This window comes from Corylus avellana, chromosome 3 (assembly GCF_965113065.1).
Source record: "Corylus avellana chromosome 3, dhCorAvel1.hap1.2, whole genome shotgun sequence".
Lineage (NCBI taxonomy): Eukaryota > Viridiplantae > Streptophyta > Magnoliopsida > Fagales > Betulaceae > Corylus > Corylus avellana.
Window position 1 is genome coordinate 5,215,542 of NC_142492.1, and position 22,947 is coordinate 5,238,488.

The following is a 22,947-nucleotide window of genomic DNA, read 5'->3' on the forward strand; positions in this document are numbered from 1 at the left end:
TTTTTCTATTTTCCGAAAAGGGCTCTGGACTTCATAAAAAAATTAAAAAAAAATCTGCAGAAAAGACAAAAGACAAGCTAAGAAGAATTATGGGAGATTGCAAATGCAAGCCATTGGGTTTTTTGATAGGGTTGCCCTTTGCTTTTGTTTCTTTGCTCTTGTGTCTTGTCGGAGTTATTGTTTGGATTATTGGGTAAGTTTCCTTTTCCATTTTCTCTCTATATATGTTTATTCTACATTGTTGTTTATTTTTTTTTGATTCTTTTTAGAATTTGTTCCCCCCTCATGCTATTGTAGTATTTGATTAGAAATATATAGATGATATATTTTCATTTACAACATTGATTTTGGGAAAATTTGTAAATATTAATACATGGCAGGTCGGTGTTGAGTTGTTTGTGTCCCTGTTGCATATGTTTTGCCGGACTGGCAAATTTGGCGGTGAGTCTTGTGAAGCTTCCTATACAAATACTCCGGTGGTTTATTGATTTGATTCCTTGCTGATGAAAATTATGATTTTGTGATGTATTTTAACAATTAATGTGAACATGAAGCAAATGCATGCAATTATTTGTTGAAGAATATCAGGATGGTCAGCTTTAGGGACTCCAATAATATGGCTTAAAACTTTTTGTTTTTGTTTTTGTTTTTATTTTTATTTAACATGGGGAAAATGGGAGAATTACAAGGGGTTGTTATCGCTCTTAATCTTGAGAGAGGCAAGGAAAATTTTTTTTTTGGGAATGCTTTTAAATACCAAGTGGGAAGCGTCCCATTTAACAACCAAGTATGTCCAAGAATTAGCACATTTAAAAACTTTTGCAGCGGTCCGATTGGTGAAGAGGCTAAGATGTTGACGGCATGCAGTCAGCTAGGATAGGGGTGCTCGGCCGGTCCGAGAGAAAGTGACCTTCATTGATGGCCCAAAATAGAGAACAAAGAGTCACCTTCAAGTAAGAGGGAAGCAAGTTGAATAGCAAGAAAGGCACCAATTGTGGCCTCCCCCATTGAGGCTTGAAACTTTTGAAAGTACATAGCTAAATCTCTCTCTGCTCTCAATTTATATTCGGATTGAAAAAGGATTTAAAAAGGGACAAAGTGTTTGTTTGTTTTTTTTTTTTTGTTTTTTTTATTAAATTGGGTAAAAGTAAATTTTTTTTTTTTTTTTTTTTCAAGCTAAACTAATATGTGTTGAAAACATGTGAGAATTATATGCTTTTATTATATTGGTTGAGAAAACCTAAGTTGAGACAATTCCAAATTTTTTTCAGAATTTTGAGAGTAGAAATTGCTTTCTTTTTTATTGGTTGAGAAAACCTAACTTGCAGAACATAGTGGCAAACAAATGATAAAGTTACAGTTTGAAGCCAACAACAGCACTGGTCCTAAAGATAGAAGAAAAAATAAATAAACAATTGGACACCTCCATACGCAAGGGCTCAATAAGTACTCATTCCTTCCTCACACCTTTCTTTGTGGGATTTGGCTTATCTTTTTTATAAAAAATAGGGCATGTTTGTCAAGGGATTGGACTCGCCTGGATTCAAATATCCAAAAAATTTATCTCGAAATTAATTTCAATATTCTTCTATTTTACATCACATCAATCACTTTTTATTACTATTTAAATAAAAAAAATTCATTTTTATTAATTTTTTTTTTCTTTTTTTTTTTTTCTTTTTACATCAATCAAATCTGCTACAGTTTCGCTTTACTCCCCTTTTCAAGTCATTTGCCAAACACGGCTTTAAACTAAAACTTCTACAGGACTGGACATAAATTAGAGATTTTTTTTTTTTTTTTTTTAATGTATTCCGATATATAACAAGTTGTCACATCATATTGAAACACCGGCCATAAGATTGTTTGTGCTTAATGAAAAGAAGATGACAATTGATGAATTAAGGTACATGAACGGAGGACGTTCCAACCACCAAATTATATTACGTACGTAATCGTGGGGAAGAGTGTGTGCCTCTTCAAACGACACAACAACATTGATGTAACGTGTGCAATATATGGGTTTTGCCCTTTTGGGATCTTCTCAAGCATGATGCTTAATTTCGCTTTTACTTCTACTAGATTCTCTAAGAAATATGGATTAGTATCAATTTCCTTTCCCGCCCTTTTGTTTTATATATTAACTTCAGGAGTAATGATTTAAGGAGGATTAGAGTTTTCATAAAGTCATCTCAAATGTGATGTGGTATTTAAAATTACCATTCAATTTAAGATAATTATTATTGAATTTTAATCTATTGGTGATTTTAAATGCCACATCATATTTAAGACGACTCTAAGAAAACTCTAGTCCTCCTTATATCATTACTCTACATTATATTCAAGACACGTAACAGTCGTTATGGTGAAAGAGTATAAAAGCATTTTTTTTTTAAAAAATTTTTTAATTTGACTATAATTATAATTATTATTATTATAACGATTTCGGAGTTAGTTAATTTCGATGTGTTTACAAAATCTTGAAAATCTTTCCCTTAATAGGATTCTCTCTATTTCAAATAAAATGGACTGAAATCATTTCATCTCTAGGCATACCAAGTTAGATATATATATGTGACACACCATTGGTAGAATTCCAGCTTAGAAGACCAAGTGCTTGAAAATTAGCATGATTAAAAATAATAATAATAATAATAATTATCATGATTCACAAGAAACTAAAATTGCAAACAAAAAAGAGGATATATATATATATATATATATATATATATATTAAATTAAATTAAATTAAATTAATTAAGAACAATTAATACTAATCACAAAGTCATAGCAGATAATATTGAATACTTTCGCGAGTAGGGCCGGCCCACATGATATCCACGTGCATGCATGCATGAATATGAAGAAAGGCCACCTTGCCATCAATCAGCCCCGATTGAGATAGCTACCAGTACCATTCACCGGATTATCCTCTCTCTGTCTCTGTCTCTCTCTCTCTTTCACTCTCTTAAAAAGAATGAAAACCCACTAAATTTCTTCACAATCAAACTCTCCCTACTGAAATTAATGGATGATTTCTTTCGCACCCAAAACAAAAAACATGTACACCCACCCAAACACGTCAAAAAGAGGCTAAACCCCGACCAAGTGAGGCTCCTGGAGACAAGCTTCGCCGCCAACAACAAACTAGACGCCGAGCTCAAGCTTCGGCTTGCAAAACAACTCGGTATCCCCCCGAGACAGGTTGCTGTTTGGTTCCAAAACAAGCGAGCTCGGCGTAAGACGCAGAGCCTTGAGCAGCAGCTAGAAAATGCGTTGGTTGAAAAGAGGAGGCTCGAGAAAGACGTGGAGCGGCTTCAAGGAGAGCTGGAGAAAGCTCAAGAAATGGCGGCTCTTGCTTTAATGAAACAAACAGGCCCTCAAATTTGTTGTAATATTTCTGGTTCTTTTGATGAGAATGGCGGGTTTTTGCCAATCGATGGGGAACTATTTGCTTCTTTGATTGGTGAATAAGCACGTGTATGTAGCAAGAAATTAATGGTTGAATATAAAAACAAATTGGTGTTATGGTTTTTACTTAAATTTGTTTTATTTTATTCTATGATGAATTAATATTTTAGATTTGTTTTTACTGGTAGATATCAATTTTTTTTTTTAATTGCTCCATATATATATATATATATATATATATATAAAAGATGGATAATTGAAACCATGCAAATATAAGACGACAATACTTTTTTGAGTCATTAGTTTAGTACTTTTGCTGTCGAAAGTCGATCGCCCTATATATTGTACAGTAGGGGTGTCAACTCAATTCCTGTTATTGGTTATTAGCTAAAATCAAGAACCGAAAATAAGGTACTCAGTTATTGAATTTAGAAAACCGAAACCAGTAATCGGCTACTAGTTATGTAATAACTGCTCGGTTACTGGTTGGTACCCGGTTATCTGAACCGGTAATCGGGTTTTCAAAAATTTAGGCATTTTTGGCTTATTTTGGGCATTGAGCCTACTTTTTGGGCTTAGTTTAGCCTTTTTGGCCATTTAAAAAAACAATTAGAGCTTTTTTCTTTTTCTTTTTCTTTATCTATATAAAAACTTTCTAATCTTTTTATTTTTTTTAAATATGATTTATTTTTTTTAAAAAATTAATTATATGACACGTGACGACATCTGATTGGTGCTGACGTGACGTTCCGTTAAATTTTAGACGAAATTTTAACGGAGGTACCATCTTGGTCTTTATGAAAACCACAAGTATCTCCTATGATAAAAATGAAACCCTAACAGGAAAAAATAAAGTATTGAAATCCTAGGGAGCAAAAGAGTATTTAACCCTTAAACAAATCAACAACCAAAAGATATATATATATATATACCCGGTCACCGGTTATAACTAAGTGTCTTAAAATGTAAAAACCAGTAACTGGACTGAGAGGGCCAATTACTGTTACTGGTAACTGGCTATAACTAGCGGGTTGACACCCCTACTATGTAGATCTTTCAGAAGATGACCTGATCATCATTATGAAGACAACTAGGATTTTCTCATTTAAAGAGAAATTAATGGTGACGATGATTTATTTTATGATCTAAATTAAGTTTTGTTGTATTTAATGATTTACATGGTGTCACGTTAATTAAAAATTTTAAATGATGTAGCAACATATAAATTATAATTAAGCTATTCGCTACAGATCATGACACTCCAAACTACACTTGTATTAGGATTTTCTATGATTTTAAAGAAATTGTAGATTTTTAAATTAGGAATTTAGGCAATTTATAAGCATTGAAACCCTTAAAAAATGCCATATATTAAAAATGTGGCATGTTAAAATGAATTTCTCTCCAAAAGGCTTTTTCTTCACATTTACAAATACTTTTTTTCTTCAAAAAATCAAAATACAATTTTTGGTAACTTTACAGTTAGTGGTTATTAGCTAAAACCACTAACCGTAGTTGCCTAGGCGGTTAGTAAAATCCACTAACCGCCTAGGCGGTTACCACTTAATAACTCTAATAATCGCTAATCACTTTTTAAAAGATGTTTTTTTTTTTTTTTTTTTTTTAAAAAAAAAAAAAATTTAAAAAACTAAATAAATAAATCAACAAAAAAAAAAAAAAAAAAACAAAACAACCTTTCATGTATATATATAGGTTAGGCGGTTAGCAATTTTTCCCAACCACCTTTAAAAGTGGTTAGCGGTTAACGAGCGGTTAATAACCGTATGTCTTTTCACCCATAGGGAGCAATTATAACCTCTCTTACCCTAAAATGAGTTTTGTTGTGTTATGTATTGAAAAAAGGTAAAAGGGCTATGGAGTTGGACCTAAAAATAAAATAAAATAAAATAAATTAAAAATGTGCAAAAAAGACAAAGACAAACTAAGAATTATGGGAGATTGCGGATGCAAGCCATTGGGTTTTTTTGATAGGGTTTCTTTACTCCCATCTCATGTCGGAGTTATTGTTTGGATTTTTTTTTTTTTTTTTTTAATTTTTTTAATGAAATATCTCTTCATTGATATAACAATCAAATTGGACAAAATGCTCCGTACAATGCCAAAGATAAAATTTAGAGTCTTCACAACTCAAATATTATCTATAACATACACAATAGCCTCTTGGGCTAAGACAATATTTATGAAAAGTCACCGTCCCAATCAATTTTAGATCTACAACAAATTTCGACGAATCATGTCTCTATCCACTGCCAGGTCATTGATTCTCTGGCTTTTTTTTTTAATTATTTTTTTATTTTTTTTAATCTCTGCTACTAGCGCTTTAACAATCGCAATCCCTTTTATTGTCTCTACCATAGTGACAATTCTTCTTTATGCATGATAACTCCTCCGTTATTGGTGTATGACCGGTTTGCTCCCAGAAAATGAACAGTAAGAAAATAAAAGACCGATTGAAAACCAATTCTGTTATTCTTGAGGATTCGTGAAAACAAAACCAAAGAAAACGAATAAAACTTCACCCCATAAATCGCTATTAAAAGTAGATCTTGAAAGAATACATTCTTATTTAAAAACAATGAAAATACAATAATAAAAACCTAATACACTTTCACGCGTTCCACGCACCATCGCTGGCTAGCCACGCGTCGCTATAATGCACCCCGAGGACCATTGACACATGCGCCCAGGTCGATATCTACAGTGGAGGTGGGAAAAGGAGGGAGAAGGGGGAAGGAGAAAGGGGGCGGGGAAGAGGGAGTCGTAACTCCCTCCCCCTCACTTTGCTATACTCTCTCTGCGCTGCTCTCTTTCTGCTAAGTGTTGCAAGAATTAATAAAGAGTGAATGATTTCATGTAGTTTCGCTATTGTTTGGATTATTAGGTAAGTTTCATTTTCTATTTTCTCTCTCTCTCTCTCTCTCTCTATATATATATATATATATATAATTGATTATGGAAAAGGGTTGGGTTACAAGGGAGGATCTTTCCCATTCCTGATCCGAAAGGAAGAGAGAATGGACAATCCAAAAACTAAAAGTGGGGTGGGCTCCCCAACAACAAACCCAAAATAAACAATAACAGTGCAGAAATAATTATAAAGTGTAGGAAATAGGTCAAACAAGTGACCCAGTTCTCTCAAGGGGCCGCACAAAGCGGTAACAGAAGCAAAAGGGATCCAGATTAAGGCGAACCTATCTGAACCCCGCTAGGAAACAACATCAACCACTGGTAAGAGGCTGAAGTCGAATATGCACTGTCAAAGTCCGTAGCAGGGACTGATGTAGAGAGAGGTACCAACACCAAACTAGGTACAAAAGCCTCCACATCTAGATCTGACCTAGAAAAAACAGGGAGACAATTACCCAAAACAACAAGCAACAGAAATACAAAAGAAATTACAAAAACGTAAAAAAACAACCGGATAGCAGCAGCCGTGGCCGGAAAACAGAAGGTGATACACACTGACCGGCGCGTGGGACACACGTGCCGGTGAGTGTGGACCACGCTCCGACGTGTGGTGATCGGAGCGAAGAGTGGCAGATGGCGGATGAATGGTGGGATGCCGGAGGCCACAGTGGAGAGGCGCATGGTGGTAAAAGCCTGGTAGAAAATTGTAGACCTAGTTTTGAAAAAACTAGATCTAAAACCTTCAATAGACCCAGTGAAGAAACGGTCGGTGCGGCGCCATGGAGAGCTGACGATGGCGGAGCGGCGGCTGCTGAGAGCTGGAAAGGGAGGATGTCGGCGCATCTGGACAGAACGGAAACAACAAAAAAAAAAACACTACAAAAAACAACAACGGGAGAGAGAACAGAGGAAGAAAAAAAGAAAGAAAAAAAGAAAAAGGGGAGGAGGAAAGGAAAAGAACCAATCTTCCTCCCCTAAAAGCCCTCACAAGGAGGTGGAAAGCCCCCACAAGGAGGTGGAAAAGGTTTTTCTAGAGAGAAGTTAGAGCCTCTCTCTCTAGAAAAAACCAGACGGGCGGTTTTCCTCCTCCCATTTATTCTCTCTATATATGTTTATTCTTAATTGTTGTTTATCTGTTTTATTCCTTTTAGAAATTATTTTTTCTTTTGCATGCTATTGTAGTATTTGCCCGGCCTTTGCCATTCTTATTTTCAAAGAAATTAATTGTAGTTTAAAGTGTTCTATATGTTAATTGCAACTTGGGTTTATTTTACAGGCTTTTTTAAGATAGATACATATTTGATTATAAGTATATAGATGATATATTTTCATTTACAACGTTGTTATTGGGAAGTTGAATATTTATATTTTACGAGCAATTTTGGTTATAAATGATACGGTTCTTCATGGTGTTCTCATGATCTTACGTGAATATTGTTTTCTAAAAAGCAGGAAAAAAAAACTTATACCACTAGTCCCTCATTTTCTTTTAGAAAATAATATCTATGTAAGATCAGCAGGATACCAAAAAGAACTGTAGCATTTCTCTATGTATAATATACTCCTAATTTTAGCATATTTTTCCTTTTAGAGTCTTCACATAAAGCTATAAATATTAATGCATGACAAGTCGGTGTTGAGTTTGTCTCCCTGTAGGATATGTTTCGTCAGATTGGCAAATTTGGCGGTGAGCCTTGTGTGAAGAAATTAATAATGAAATAAGAAAATAAATAAAGACAAGGATAAAGAAAATAAGGACAAGTAGTTCGGTCTATGATATACATCAACAAAATAAAGCCTGAAGGTTACATTGTGCTATTATATTTTCACTTTAGTATTTTACAATACAAATAGTCCTTATTTATTATTTTTATGTGAGGTTACTAAAACCGGAAAAATAATGCAAAAATGACGTGGCACTAACGGACAACATAAGTTCAGACGAAAAACCAACATAAGGATTTATTGCATGTTTTTGAAAAACTTAGGCTACTAAAACTGAAAAAAAAAAAAAAAAAAAAACATTTGAGGTGCATGTGATCTATTTTGGCATGTTGACTCATAAATTTATCTAAAAAATACCCTTAAAATTATCTGTTTATTAGCGTGGGATCTAAAGTTATCTTGGACCTTCATATGTACGTAAAGGTAAAAAGCTTCATTTGTTACCTTCAATTAGTTGGATGGTCAATTGTCTTTTAAGTACTTTTGAAAATGTCACTATATATAGTCAAAAAATTGCATTCACTACGCCTTAATTTCGAAATTATTTAAAACACAAGACACAAAATATAAGCCTAATTGGTTTGAGTGACAAAATGCCGTTAAGCATTGTTTTTTTTTTTTTTTTTTTTTTTTTTTTTTTTTTTTTCGTTTGTTGGAATTGTTGGATTGGTGAGTTAATTAGTTCCTCATATTTTATTCTTACATTACAAGAAATTTGATCTTTAGGGGCGACCTCGTTTTATTCAATTGCATCGACATGTCGACGCTAATGCGTTGGACGCTAATGGTCCGGTGCTAATGATCAACTGTTGATCATTAGTGTCGACTTGGAAGTGGACGCTAATGATGACCTTTTAGCAGTTACAAAAAAAAATTAAAAAAAGTGAAATAGCTAGCAAAATGCAACATTAGTTTTCTAGATTTTTACCACATATTATATTATTGAGTAATATTTCTCACAAGCTATTGTTACAAATAACTTCAAATTATATAACTTGTTTATTTAATTTTTTCAATCATGAAACATATATTGGAAATCACAACACAACCACGTGCACAATTTATTTTAGTAAGACAATAATCATTGTGCATTATAGTATTTCTTTCTACTTTATTTTGTTTCTGTTGTATCTCTCTTTGCCAGCCTGGATCTCTTGGCCTCTAGGGTATGTGACGTCGCACGAAAAAGCATAGGCACTTATAGTCGTAGCATATTCCAGTTCGTGCGCCCTCCGTTTTGCAATCAAGTTTACATTGGGTCCCGTCCACCGCTTTACAAGGTCCCTTGAATTTTTTGCTTTCCTTAGTATATTCGTATCCACCTTCTACAGTATAAGAAATTTTTTTTGAAGCCGATTCATGTCCACTTTCTATAATTAAAAAAAAAAAAAAAAAAAAAAATTGAAGTCGATTAGATAGAGAAAGAAAGAGAGAACATTACTTGGTTAGTATTCTCGGGGCTATTGAAGTGACATTGAGAGTTATAAAATTATGTTAATTTTATAAATAGAATTTCTAAAACATTGATACATATAGCATTAATATCTTTTCGTATAACCATTTTTAGAGAAACTTTTCTTGATCTTACTACGGTTTGAGCAAAATTCACCTATAAATCACCAAAGGTTTAGAGCTACTCAAAATTCAATGTTGTTTATAGGTAAAATATTATCAATGAGTGAAAATTTAGAAGTGAGAGAAACATGAATCATCAAGATTTTTAAAGCACAAGCGAGACCTAATACGTGTAATATGTACTTGAAGAGGTGAATTGCTGAGACTGCTCTGATATCATATTAAATCACCAAATATCCTAAAAATTTACCCTAATAGAAAAAAGTTAATTTAATAAATTAATTTGTATTATAACACTTGTCCAATACGTAGAATAATTAATTAAAATTTTCTAAACCGTAGAGTTGAAGTTTAAACTTAGGATCATTGCACTTAGGAATAATGTTTGATGTAATCATTTAGTTAATATTTTAAAAATAATTAACAAAACCTTTATATAACATGCCCAATAATTATATAGCCTAGTTTTGGCTTGACAGATTCAAAGTTAAAATCTATATTAGATGCTAAATAAGGATATAATTAAGAAAATTAGAACTAATTACCTCCGTTTACAGGAAAAGCAGAGACGCCGGAGAGGAAGACGATAATAAAGATAAAAACGTATATTATAATTTTAGTCATACTTCTTCTTTCTTGTGCCGGATACAATAGGGAAATAGATGTATTTATATATAGCAAAAGTCATTTCATTTTAAGCTTGGATTATGTTAATATTGCATCAAGCTAGGAATATACCATCAACCTTTGAATATTTCAAAGGGTTGGGCTAATAAAAAAAAAAAAGTTAAGAACAAATGCCTTATTAACCTTTTGTGCTACTACAACCACAAATAGAGATTCTAAAATATTTCTTCCTTTTTGCTTTTGAAATTAAAAATTAGTATGTGTCAACCTGTATAAAAAAGTCTATTGTACCCTAAGTTAAACGTAACAAAAAACAATACATTGAATAAAATCAAGTTGAAAACAAAATCAATTATACAATAGTCTATTGTATGTTTTGATGCCCCCAAGAGGTTTTACCTTCTAGTGTCAAAGGGTTTCCTCTTTGTCAAAGAAAAAAAAAATTGTTATTGATGTGCTGGTGATGTTTGGATTATATATTCTTGTTGGTTTCAATATTTTTATCACCACAAATTTTATTTGATGTTGTTAACTACATTGTATTTGGGGTCTAAAGTGTTATTTTTCACTTACAACTAATCAAAACATTACATATTTCCAGAAAATTAATAGGAGAGAATTAGCAAGCACATATGTGGAGCAACCACATTTGTGATTCTTAAAAGGAGAGTATTAGTGACCAATAAGAGAGTTTAGCTACCATATATATAGTCGCTAACAAGTAACAAGAGAGTCTTAGTGACGATTTTTGGCTCATTTGGAGGTTTTATTTATTTTTATTTTTATTTTTTTGACAAAACTTAAGTAATATTAGTGACGATAAGTTTTTCACGAGTTTTGTTGTCCTTTGTTGAAATATATATAAAATATAAAATAATACAATAAGAAAGAGAAAAGAAAAGAGAGAGCAGAAGCGAAGAGAGACGTACGGACTACATATTGTATATTCATTGTTTCTTATAGTTGTTGAATTGTATTGAACTATTACATAGATCTCTATTAATCCGCCAAGAATTTTTTTTTTTTAAAGAATTTTGCCACACCAAACTAAAAATTATAGTTTCTCGCCCTTGGCTCCACTCTCCCAACCATAAAAAGAGAAACGTTATATATGTTTTGAGAAGTGCTACAGACACTCCCTCCTAATGAATCTTAAAATTACTATTAATAATAATCAATCATAAATTTAATAATAATTTTAAAGGCGACATCAAAAAGTGTAAAGATACGTGTAAGATTACTTGTATGTATCGTAGAGTTTTAGTTTTGGGGATTTATTTTGTGAAATTCCAATAGATCCAGGCGGGCCCAAAGCCCAGTCGTAATTAAAGTTGGGCCGATACCTGCTCAATAATGTAATGTAACCCTAGTCATATAATCATGCAAAAAAAAAAAAAATCAATATTTTTCAAGCTGTGGATGACTGGATGCCACTCTTTCCCTTCAGACACCCTCTCTTCTGTAGTAATCACCGAAGGCAGGAAGGAAACGAAGAGGATTTGGTTGGGCAACTACTTGAGGTAATTCGCTCTAAATCCTTCTCGTAACTGTGATTTTTTTCTTTTTCTTCTCAAGTCCTGCTTTCCCCTTGATTGTGCCTTAAATTTCGAATTATGGTGAAATTGGTAGTTCTTTGATATACCCATATGACGATTAAGACTAATTTTGGAAGATTATGTTCACGGTTGCTCATAATTTATGTTGGGTTGTGATTGTTGATTTAGGGTAATCGAATGGGTATTGTTTCATTGATGCCCAGTTAGAGATTTAGTTTAAATTTTCAAGAAATTGGGGGATTTGGAGGTAGAACCGGAGCACCCCTTAAATTTTATTTCCTCTCTGTAAGAGCTTTGGTTTATTGGACTGGGGACTAAAAGTTTGAAAATTTTCCTTTGTTCTAGCTTTGACAAAAGTTTAGTTCACACCCTAATTTTTTTTTCTTCCTTTTTTGTGAATTAAAAGCCCGGGCGGGCGCGACAGTCTCGCTGGAGTGATGCATACAGAGAGAGAGATGGGAGAGATAGAAAAGCCAATATTCAGAGACACAAGGAGTTATTTCTGTGAGTACTGCGGCATTTGCAGGTCCAAGAAGTCCCTCATCAGCTCTTACATCCTCATCCATCACAAGGTCTGCATCTACCTCTCTCTCTCTCTCGCTAATATGTGCTTGTTTGTATATTGAACTTGCTATTTATTTTTTCTTTGTTTCGCTACTTTTCAGGAAGAGATGGTGGAGAAAGGTGTTGATGAAGAAGAGAAAATGGAGGGGACAAAATCCAATACTTGCACAGAATGTGGTGCCACTTTCAAGAAACCGGCTTATTTGAAGCAACATATGCAGAGTCATTCCCTCTTACCCATTTTCGAAATCAAACAAAAAACCACCAATTCTTCCTATAATCGGTCATCATGATTTCAGCCCAACAAAACCTATACCCATTCAGCTTACCTCAAATGTCAGATTAGGGTAGTATTCGGCCATCCAAATTCCATCAAAATAGTAAAGAAATCAAAAAATTAGAACCAAACCCATAATCCCCAATGAAAAACAAAAAGTAACCAAAAATTCTTACCCATTTTCGAAATCAAACAAAAAACCACCAATTCTTACTATAATCGGTCATCATGATTTCAGCCCAACAAAACAAGAGAAAAACCAGATAATAAGAGAGAAAAATTACCGGATGTGGCGTTCGGCCGGATTTTCGAGCTGGTGACTTGCCGTTTTTGGATGGTGGGCGTCGCCGGTCGTTGTGGCGGGTAGAGATCGGCCGGATTTCGAGTGGTGACGTGACCAGTTTTGGATGAGGGGAGGGAGGGAGCACCGTGGGAGAGGAGGAGAGGGAAACGTTTTGGGGATTTGGGGGAAAAAATAAAAAATTTGAAACCTCTAACCTGTTTAAGTCCTTCACGCGTGGTTGTGAAATTTTTTTTTTTTTTTTTTTAATAAAAAGGCTGGTTAACCCAGCCTTTTTGGCGGACTGGTTCCGCACTTAATGCTGCTGAATAGCATTATTCTCTAAATTTGAAGTATTAATACTAAATTTGAAGCATTAGCACCAAATTTAGGATGATCGAATCATTTTTGAGTGATACAATTCCTAAAAAGTTAACCTTTTACCTTCTAGGTTTTAGTTTTAAATCTAAAAATAAATTTTGAGGCATTAGAAACTAAATATTAACTCATAAAAATTTAACAAAAAAATAAAAAAACAAAATCTAACAGGACTAGGAAGAGAGAGATTTTTCAACAATTTTTTTTTTTTTAATAAAGCCACATCAGACTTTGGCAGACACATAACTCCTTTTCCAAACTCCCACCAAGAATATTGTAATAAAATTAGTGAAGAATACGACCACTTTTCCAAACTCCCACCGAGAATATTGTAATAAAATTAGTGGAAAATACGACCACTTTTCCAAACTCCCACCGAGAATATTGTAATAAAATTAATAAAATTAGTAGAGAATACGACCACTTCTCCAACCTCCCACCGAGAATATTGTAATAAAATTAGTAGAGAATACGACCACTTCTCCAACCTCCCATCTCCAACCTCCCACCGAGAATATTGTAATAAAATTAGTAGAGAATACGACCACTTCTCCAACCTCCCACCGAGAATATTGTAATAAAATTAGTAGAGAATACGACCACTTTTCCAAACTCCGTATTCTGAACTCCCACTGAGAATGTTGTAATAACATTAGCGGCGAATAAGACCACTTTTCCAAACTCCCACCCACTGAGAATGTTGTAATAACATTAGCGGAGAATACGACCACTTTTCCAAACTCCCACCGACAATACTGGCAGCAAATAGTGATGACTTTGACAAGGTTGTCATGACAAAATTATTTCAGGCATTTCTTGGCAATTTCTTCTTGGAAACTTGTGAGTGATCATCCTGATGAGTGAACCATATCTATCACATCATAAAAAATAAGAAAAATAAGAAAAACTTGTGAGTGAACCATACCTGTCACATCATAGAAAATAAGAAAAATAATGCACCTGTGTCGCATTGGTGTCTTCTTTGTCTATGACCTCATGGTGTGTTTCGCAAAAGACTTGAAAGTTGAATATATATATATATATATATATATTTTAAATTAATTTTAATATTTTTAACATTTACATCATATTAATTATTTTTTATTATTATTTAAATAAAAAATTATTATAAAACATTTTTTAAAAAAAAACTTTTTCATACAAAATATTTTTTTTTTTCTCAGATCAATCAAATATATTATAATTTTAGTCCACTCCATTTTTCAAGTTTTTCACAAACACACACTCAACAACCCATAACAACTTGCAAGGCCCTTCTCCCGTAAAATGTGATATATTCCAAATTGGAATAGGGCCTTGCAAGTTGTTATGGGTTGTTGAGGTCCCAGAAATTCCTCCTTATTAAAAAGACTCTCAGACACTTGACAGCAACATCAACATTAATCCTCAAGTGTTGTTCCCGCTATAGTCAAGTTAATCATCAATATTAACTTTACTGCGAATTTGAGAGAGCGTATGTAATTTTTATTGTCTAGGTTCTTCCTGTACGGCTTCAAGTGGGTAGATACGAGTAATTTTAGAAGTCTCTCTTGTATCTCTATTGAGTCCCTCCAATAATAATATAGCTATTAAAATTACAATTTGATCAAAATCTAATAATGATCAATCACAAGCTCAATTATGATTTTAATAGCCACATCATTCTTGGAGGGACTCAAGAAAGATACAAGAGGGACTTGTAGCATTACTCGGGTAAATACTACTATGGTTACGCCCAACTAAGATAGTCACAATTCCATAAGATAAACATTATGAAAAATGCTAAGGGTACTAACTATTTTACTAACAAATAAGTGCTAATATGATGTGGAGCTTATTCATTCGAGATGATTAAAACAATTAATTAAAAAAAAATGCTATAAATATCAGTAAATAAGCTTATTAATGTTGCTGTCAAATGTCTGAGAGTCTTTTTAATTAATTAGCAATAAATATGAAGGGTGATCACTCACAAGTTTTTCAAGAAGAAATTGCCAAGAAATGCCTGCTATGTTGTCATGACAACCTTGTCAAAGTCATCATCACTATTTGCTGCCAATTTTCTCAATGGGAATGGAAAAGTGGTTGTGTTCTCACGGAAGAGGATTCTCTCCGGTCCATTTTGAATTGGAGAATATTCAGTTAATGGTTAAGATTTCTTTAGAGAAATTTTGAGGTCATAAATGAGACATCTGTCTCATTAATAAAAAAAAAAATATATATATATATATATATTTTAAAAATAATTAAAAAATAAAAAATAAAAACTAAAGGGTGGCCGGCCACCCTAGTTCGAAGCCACCCCCAAGGGCCAAATAAAAAATAATAATAAATTTATCCCTTGAAGGTGGCCGATCCATGTTGATGATTAATGTTAATTAATATTGACGATCGACTTGACTTGACTAGACAGCGGGAACTACACTTGACGATTAATGTTGATGTTGCTGTCAAGTGTCTGAGAGTCTTTTTAATAAGGAGGAATTTCTAGGACCTCAACAACCCATAACAACTTGCAAGGCCCTATTCTAATTTGGAATATATCACATCCCTTTGAATTCTCCCATGGCAACGACTTTCTTTCGTGGGAGAATTCGAAGTGATGTGATATATTCAAAATTGGAATAGGGCTTTGCAAGTCGTTATGGGTTGTTGAGATTGTGTTTGTCAAAGAACTTGAAAAATGGAGTAGACTAAAATTGTAGTAGATTTGATTGATGTAAAAAATAATAATAAAATAAAAATAAAAATAAAAATGTTTTGTATAAAAAAGTAAAAAAAATAAATTGTTTTGTAATAATTTTTTATTTGAATAATAATAAAAAGTGATTAATGTGATGTAAAAATTAAAAATATTAAAATTGATTTTAAAAATAATAATATTTTTTTTTTTTTAAGTCTTTTGCGAAACACACCATGAGGTCATAGAGAAAGAAGACACCAATGCGACACAGGTGCATTATTTTTCTTATTTTCTATGATGTGATAGATATGGTTCACTCAAGTTTTTCTTATTTTTCTTATTTTCTATAATGTGATAGATATGGTTCACTCACAGGATGACCACTCACAAGTTTCCAAGAAATTGCCAAGAAATGCCTGGAATAATTTTGTCATGACAACCTTGTCAAAGTCATCACTATTTGCTGCCAATATTCTTAATGGGAGTTTGGAAAAGTGCTCGTACTCTCCACTAATTTTATTAAAGTCGACCTTGAAAGATTGGACATCACATTAATGTCCATTGACATTGACTTCAAAAGTCTTCCTCATGGCGATTCTAATTTCTACGCACGGCATTCTTAAGCCAAGTGAATTATTGCTAGATGAAGATATATATATATATATATATATATATATATATATATATATCAAAGGAGATGGCAGCATTAAAAAACACAAAAAGAAATGATAAGCCCAACTCGCCAACATGTATAGTAGAACCATATATATATATATAGTCTCACTTGAACTCGCACTAATCCCCAGTACCTCGACCAACATACACTAGTCATGGAGAGAACTTGTTTCCTATTCCTCCTTTGTGTGTCAATTCTCACGGTGCAAATTTACATGGCAAGCTTAGTTATTGCAACCCTTCCCAACATTACCACTGATCAATCTGCTCTTCTTGCCTTAAAGGCTCAAATTTCTTATGACCCCTACAATGTTTTGACAAATAACTGGTCCATCGGCTCCTCTATTTGCAATTGGGTTGGTATCACTTGTGGTTCTGACCATCGTCGAGTCATCGCATTAAACCTTTCTTACATGGATCTTATAGGCACCATTCCTCCGGACGTGGGAAACCTTTCATTTCTTATTACTCTAAGCATCGAAAACAATAGTTTTCATGGCTCTATTCCCAATGAGTTGTCTCATCTTTACCGGTTGCAATACTTATCTTTTGGATTCAATAACTTCAGTGGAAAAATCCCTTCATGGATAGGCTTGTTATCCAAACTTCAAAATTTGTCTCTGTATGGTAACAAATTTTCGGGGACTATTCCACCATCTCTATCTAACATATCTTTGTTGCAAATAATTGATCTTAGCTATAACCAACTTTCGGGCTCCATTCCGTCCTCCATCTTCAATATATACAACTTGAAAGTAATTGATCTCACAGATAACATGCTTTCTGGTCCGATGCCATCCATTATTTCCAACATGTCATTGCAAGTCATTAACCTAAGAGCTAATAAGCTTTCTGGTCATTTCCCAATGGATATGTTTGAAAATCTTCCCAACTTGCAACAGTTTCTGGCATCTAATAATCAGTTTTATGGCCAACTCCCATCCACTGTGTTCAAGTGCAAACAATTGAAATATTTATCACTGAGTGAGAATGATTTCATTGGAAGTTTACCTTCAGAAATTGAAAACTTAATCATGCTCACAGAGTTATACCTTGACAACAACATCTTTGGAGGTATGTTTAGCATTCTTTTAATTGTTAGTCACTTGGGAAGTTTTAGCGTTTGTTCTTAAATGGCAAATGTTTTGCAGGTACTATCCCATCTACTTTGTTCAAGTGCAAGCAACTACAGATTTTATCTATGAGGAATAATAAATTTACAGGAAGATTACCTCAAGAAATTGGAAACTTAACAATGCTCACAGGATTAGACCTTTCCTACAACAACTTTAGAGGTATGTTTTGATTGATTATATGGATTGCATCATTGACTTAGGATATCTTATTTTTTTTGCCTCAAATTGGGTATCCTTCAATTAAAAGTACAAAACAATTTGTCCAGAACCTACAAGGAAACAAAAGGATTTAAGGAACTCTAGGAAAAAAAAAAAAAAAAAATCTTGTGGATAGCAATCAATTGTTTATTGTTACTAGGGTCTAAATGACCCTCATTGGTCGAAGGAGCTGCAATCCTAACTTTTGAACAACAGGTGTGGATTTGGTATGTCAGTTGAGCTTTTCTTAAGAGAAATGATAAAATCATTCTCCATCTCATCTTTGTACACTAGATGGATGAATACATTATTGAATTTATGGAACCCATGTGTAAGTCTACAAATCCAATGATGAATTTGTAAAAGAGACAGTTAAAAAATAATTGAGAAAATGATGTGTAACATGTCTCATTTCTTAATGTGGCACATATCGAGCAATGTAAATGCAAAAATATAAGCCAACAAAGAAAATAAAAATCAACAAACGACGACTAGTTGTGTTAACGTGTTTTGAATAATTTTTTGTTTTTGGTTTTGAAAAAGTGTTATAATACAATATCAAAGTGAAAAAAAAAAAAAAAAAAAAAAATTGCCTAATTTGCCTAATTCAAGATGAGTTGCAAAAATTATATACATCGCCTAAAAAAAAAAAAATGGTAATTTGGTCACACTCATCCCGTTGTATTTGATTAGTTTAGACAAATAGTGATCTCAACAACTTATGTCTTCATCTCAAAACTATTTAATAATCTATTTCATTAAAGTTAAAAGGAAAGAAGCCAAAACTATCTATCATATTATATTGAATAAATAGTAGTCATTTGTAGATCTTTCAACTTTCTTCTGACTCGTCAATAGTGATTTTTTTTTTTTTTTTTAAAAAGAAAGAAAAAAAAAAAGAAAGAAAATTGTCGGTCCTTTCTCTACCAGTTAATGAAGTCAACGCCCAATCACCACACCCTCTTTTTCCAAAAATCCCCATCTCTTTTTTTTCTATTAATTTTTGGATGTTGTGATCTGCTTAAATGTTTCTCATTTATTTATTTTTTAGGTAATTCTTTCATCTTCATTTCATAATAAGAGATTCAGAGCATAAAGCTCATACATAGAAACATAGTCAAAAGCTATGAAAAGTATAACATCCTAGATACACTAAAAAATTAACAATAAAAAACGTATCTATATCTTCCGATACAAACATAAATATAATCAACTCTTTCCCTGGTTTGTTGTAAAAAAACTGAAAATATTAATCATGTTGCTCTATTCATGTAGGTGGTTCCTATCTTAAGGCTATATATGTAGTTAATGATTTATATCATTATTTATATATAAAAATAAATAAAAAATAAAAAGAGAAGGAAAAGACACTTTTTTTTTTTTTTTTTTCCCTTTTTGTTGTACTACTCTTTGCAGATTTAAATATAAGACTTATATAATATCACATTTATGGCTAGCGCTAAAACCAAATTAACAATGTTTTCCACAAAGAGCAACTAATAAAATAGAGGATCAACCAACAAGGTGGCCAACTCAACATGACGGAGTGGCTTATTTATTAATTAGCTCTTAATTTGAGGATGTAGCTAGTTTAATAGACACATGTTCACTTGTATGTATGATTGATTAAAGTGCCTTATTATTATTATTATTTTGAATAATAATACATCGTTGTTCATATTGTGCCAGGTGCAATACCAAGTGAAATTGGTAATCTACAAAAACTTGAGATCTTTGATATCGGTTTCAACCACTTCAATGGTCTAATTCCATTTGAGATCTTTAACATCTCAACAGTACAAGTAATCTTCATGTCTTTCAATAACTTCTCAGGCCATCTTCCATCAAATGTAGGCTTCTTCCTTCCAAATCTCCAAGAACTTTTTCTTTGGAGAAATCAACTCAATGGAACAATTCCTAGCTCTATCTCTAATGCTCCAAATCTCACTATCTTAGATCTGAGCAACAACTCATTCTCAGGCTTGATTCCAAAAGCACTTGGTAATTTAAGGCTCCTTCAGTGGCTCAGCGTAGCAAACAATAATTTGACCATTGAATCTTCTACTCCAAAGGTCAACTTTTTCTCTTCTCTGTCAAATTTGGCATATCTTAAACAATTAGATTTGTCAAGTAATCTACTAAATAACATCCTTCCTGATTCCATTGGAAATCTTCCAACTTCTCTTCAAGGACTTTTCATAGATAATTGCAACATTAAAGGTAGCATTCCTAGAGATATAGGCAATTTAAGCAACTTGATGACTTTGTCCCTACGGTTCAATGAATTGGCTGGACCTATTCCAACTACGGTGGGAAGATTGAAGAAGCTTCAAGGTTTGAGACTTGATCATAATAGACTAGAAGGTCCCATCCCATTTGATATTTGTCATTTAGAGGGCTTGGTTGAGTTGTATTTACATGATAATGAGCTTTCTGGCCCTATTCCTGCATGTATAAATAATCTGACTTCTCTAAGATATCTTGACTTGCACTTCAACAAATTGACTTCTATGATTCCCCTGAGTTTGTGGAGCCTTACATATATCTTAATGGTCCACTTGTCATCAAATTCTCTAAATGGCTCTCTCTCATTAGAGATTGGAAATTTGAAGGTCTTGACAGTATTAAATTTATCAAGAAATCAATTATCAGGTGATATCCCAACAACAATTGGTGACCTCAAAGATATAAGTGATCTCTCATTGGCGGACAATCGATTAGAAGGTTCAATTCCTGAATCTTTTGGTGAATTGGTAAGTTTGGAATTCTTGGATCTTTCCAGTAACAACTTATCCGAAGAGATTCCAAAGTCCTTAGAAGCACTTTCACAACTCCAATATCTAAATGTCTCTTTCAATAGACTACAAGGAAAAATACCTACAGGAGGACCATTTGTAAACTTCTCCGCTGCATCATTTATGTCAAATGATGGACTTTGTGGTGCTCCCCGATTGCGAGTCCCCCCATGTGAAGAAGGTGTTTCTTTACCAAAACATACCGCAAAAGCAAGTATACTGAAGTATGTATTACCAACAATTGGGTTAATAATGCTTCTAGTTGCTATTCTATTAGTATGGACAAGACGCCGAACAGGGAATGCAAAACTTCGAGTGGAGGCAAAGTCATTACAACTAGCGACATGGAAAAGAATTTCCCAAGAAGAACTTTTTCAAGCAACAAAAGGGTTTAGTGCAAGCAACTTGCTTGGTAAAGGGAGCGTTGGATCAGTATATCAGGGGACCCTCTCAGATGGAATGATTGTTGCAATAAAAGTTTTTAACTTGGCAGTAGAAGGGGCATTCAAAAGTTTTGATACAGAGTGTGAGGTACTACGCAATATTCGTCATCGGAATCTTGTCAAAATCATCACCACATGTAGTGGCATTGACTTCAAAGCTTTTATATTGGAATACATGCCTAATGGAAACCTAGAGAAGTGGTTGTATTCTCTAGACCGTTGTTTGAGTATCTTACAAAGACTAAATATAATGATCGATGTCGCGTCAGCACTAGAATACCTTCATTTTGGTTATTCAACACCTATTGTTCATTGTGATTTGAAGCCCAGCAATATCTTATTAGATGAAGATATGGTCTCACATGTTGCTGATTTTGGCATTGCCAAACTGTTAGGTGATGGGGATTCTATGATGCGAACCATGACCCTCGCTACTATTGGGTATATGGCACCAGGTAATGTTTTTATTCTACAACTAGAACTTGCATGTTTATCATTATACTCATGAATACATGGACAACTATAACTTTTTGATAGAATATCGATTTTAGCACTTTATATCTTTGGAATATATAATTCTCTTCTGATGATTAGTTGTTATGTTGCAAATAGAGTATGGATCAGAAGGAATTGTTTCTACAAGAGGAGATATGTATAGTTATGGCATTTTGCTGATGGAAACTTTCACGAGAAAGAAACCTACAGATGACATGTTTGGCGGAAAAATGAGCTTGAAGAGTTGGGTAGAGGAATCTTTACCCCTTTCAGTAACTAAAGTTGTTGATGCCTATTTGTTGAGAACTGAAATAGATTATGCTTCTACGGAGAATTGTATGGTGTCCATAATGGAATTGGCTTTGCAATGTTGTTCTGAGTTACGTGAGAAGAGGACTAATGCTAAAAGCATTTTAACCACACTCAACAAGATCAAATTGAAGTTTCTACAAGATACTAAAAGAAGCTAATATGAGAGAATCAAGTTTGTTTGTACTCTTTTTTGTTTGTGCTTTTAAAATAATATAATAGCTTTGAGACTCTCCTAAAGAGATTTGTTTATAGTCATTGCCTTGTTATTGTAGATAATAATAATAACATTTATAATTGGTACAGTTAAGGATTCTATTGACCTATAACTAGCTGCCAATGGGTATTCTATGTTAGTCTTAAAGTGTTGAAGGTAACAAAATCACTATTTCTGCTATCGGGACACAAATGATAGCAATTATGGGATTGTAATTTCGGTGCTCGTTAGAGATGTATCATTGTATATGTAGCTATTATTGATGAAAAATGAGCGGAAATAATAATCAAAATGAGCGGCAATTATGAATTGTGGTAATTCATCGAAAAAAAATTGATTTGTGGCAACACCATGAATAGGACATGCACTGTGATTAGGCATCATTTGGGTAGGAATTCGAAGCACTTATTAGCGAAAAATCATATTGTATTCCGCTTTACAAAAATAAAAAAAAAAGAAAAAAAAAAAGTAAAAGGTAGTTTCAATATTAGGGTAATCAAACGGCAACTTTTGACAAAAATATAGGATCAGTCAGCCCTAAGTTTTAGAAATATATATATATATAACAAAGCTTGATAAAGATGGTTTGTCTAGAATTGTGTCATTCTCTGTGATATTTCTGATCTTTTTTAAGAGTTATATTACTAGTTGGGAAGGTATTGTGTTAATAACTTA

General features: G+C 33.2%; 3 protein-coding genes across 3 annotated transcripts; all 3 read left to right on the forward strand.

Annotated features, from left to right (window-relative positions):
- The first annotated feature begins 89 nt into the window (after window positions 1-89).
- Window positions 90-504, forward strand: LOC148586717 (signaling peptide TAXIMIN 2-like). Its single transcript, XM_088514989.1, has 2 exons — window positions 90-193; window positions 381-504. Exons 1-2 carry the CDS (start codon window positions 90-92, stop codon window positions 502-504), a joined length of 228 nt encoding a protein of 75 aa, XP_088371115.1.
- Window positions 505-3,025: 2,521 nt separating this feature from the next.
- HB52 (homeobox protein 52) lies at window positions 3,026-3,474 on the forward strand. Its single transcript, XM_059588998.2, has one exon. It carries the CDS (start codon window positions 3,028-3,030, stop codon window positions 3,472-3,474), a length of 447 nt encoding a protein of 148 aa, XP_059444981.2. The 5' UTR covers window positions 3,026-3,027.
- A 13,345-nt stretch (window positions 3,475-16,819) lies between these two features.
- On the forward strand, window positions 16,820-22,218 carry LOC132174472 (uncharacterized). The gene is made up of 4 exons (XM_059586122.2): window positions 16,820-17,753; window positions 17,831-17,974; window positions 19,703-21,706; window positions 21,864-22,218. The coding sequence occupies exons 1-4, from the start codon at window positions 16,835-16,837 to the stop codon at window positions 22,214-22,216; spliced, it is 3,420 nt and encodes a 1,139-aa protein (XP_059442105.2). The 5' UTR covers window positions 16,820-16,834; the 3' UTR covers window positions 22,217-22,218.
- The last annotated feature ends 729 nt before the right edge of the window (window positions 22,219-22,947 follow it).

Bases quoted from the DNA above. Each gene is read 5' to 3' on its own strand.
- LOC132174472 (XM_059586122.2), top strand. From the start codon at position 16,835: ATGGAGAGAACTTGTTTCCTATTCCTCCTTTGTGTGTCAATTCTCACG. The intron at 17,754-17,830 runs GTATGTTTAGCA...AATGTTTTGCAG, and splicing joins TGACAACAACATCTTTGGAG to GTACTATCCCATCTACTTTG. The intron at 21,707-21,863 runs GTAATGTTTTTA...TGTTGCAAATAG, and splicing joins TATTGGGTATATGGCACCAG to AGTATGGATCAGAAGGAATT.
- LOC148586717 (XM_088514989.1), top strand. From the start codon at position 90: ATGGGAGATTGCAAATGCAAGCCATTGGGTTTTTTGATAGGGTTGCCC. The intron at 194-380 runs GTAAGTTTCCTT...AATACATGGCAG, and splicing joins GTTATTGTTTGGATTATTGG to GTCGGTGTTGAGTTGTTTGT.
- HB52 (XM_059588998.2), top strand. From the start codon at position 3,028: ATGGATGATTTCTTTCGCACCCAAAACAAAAAACATGTACACCCACCC.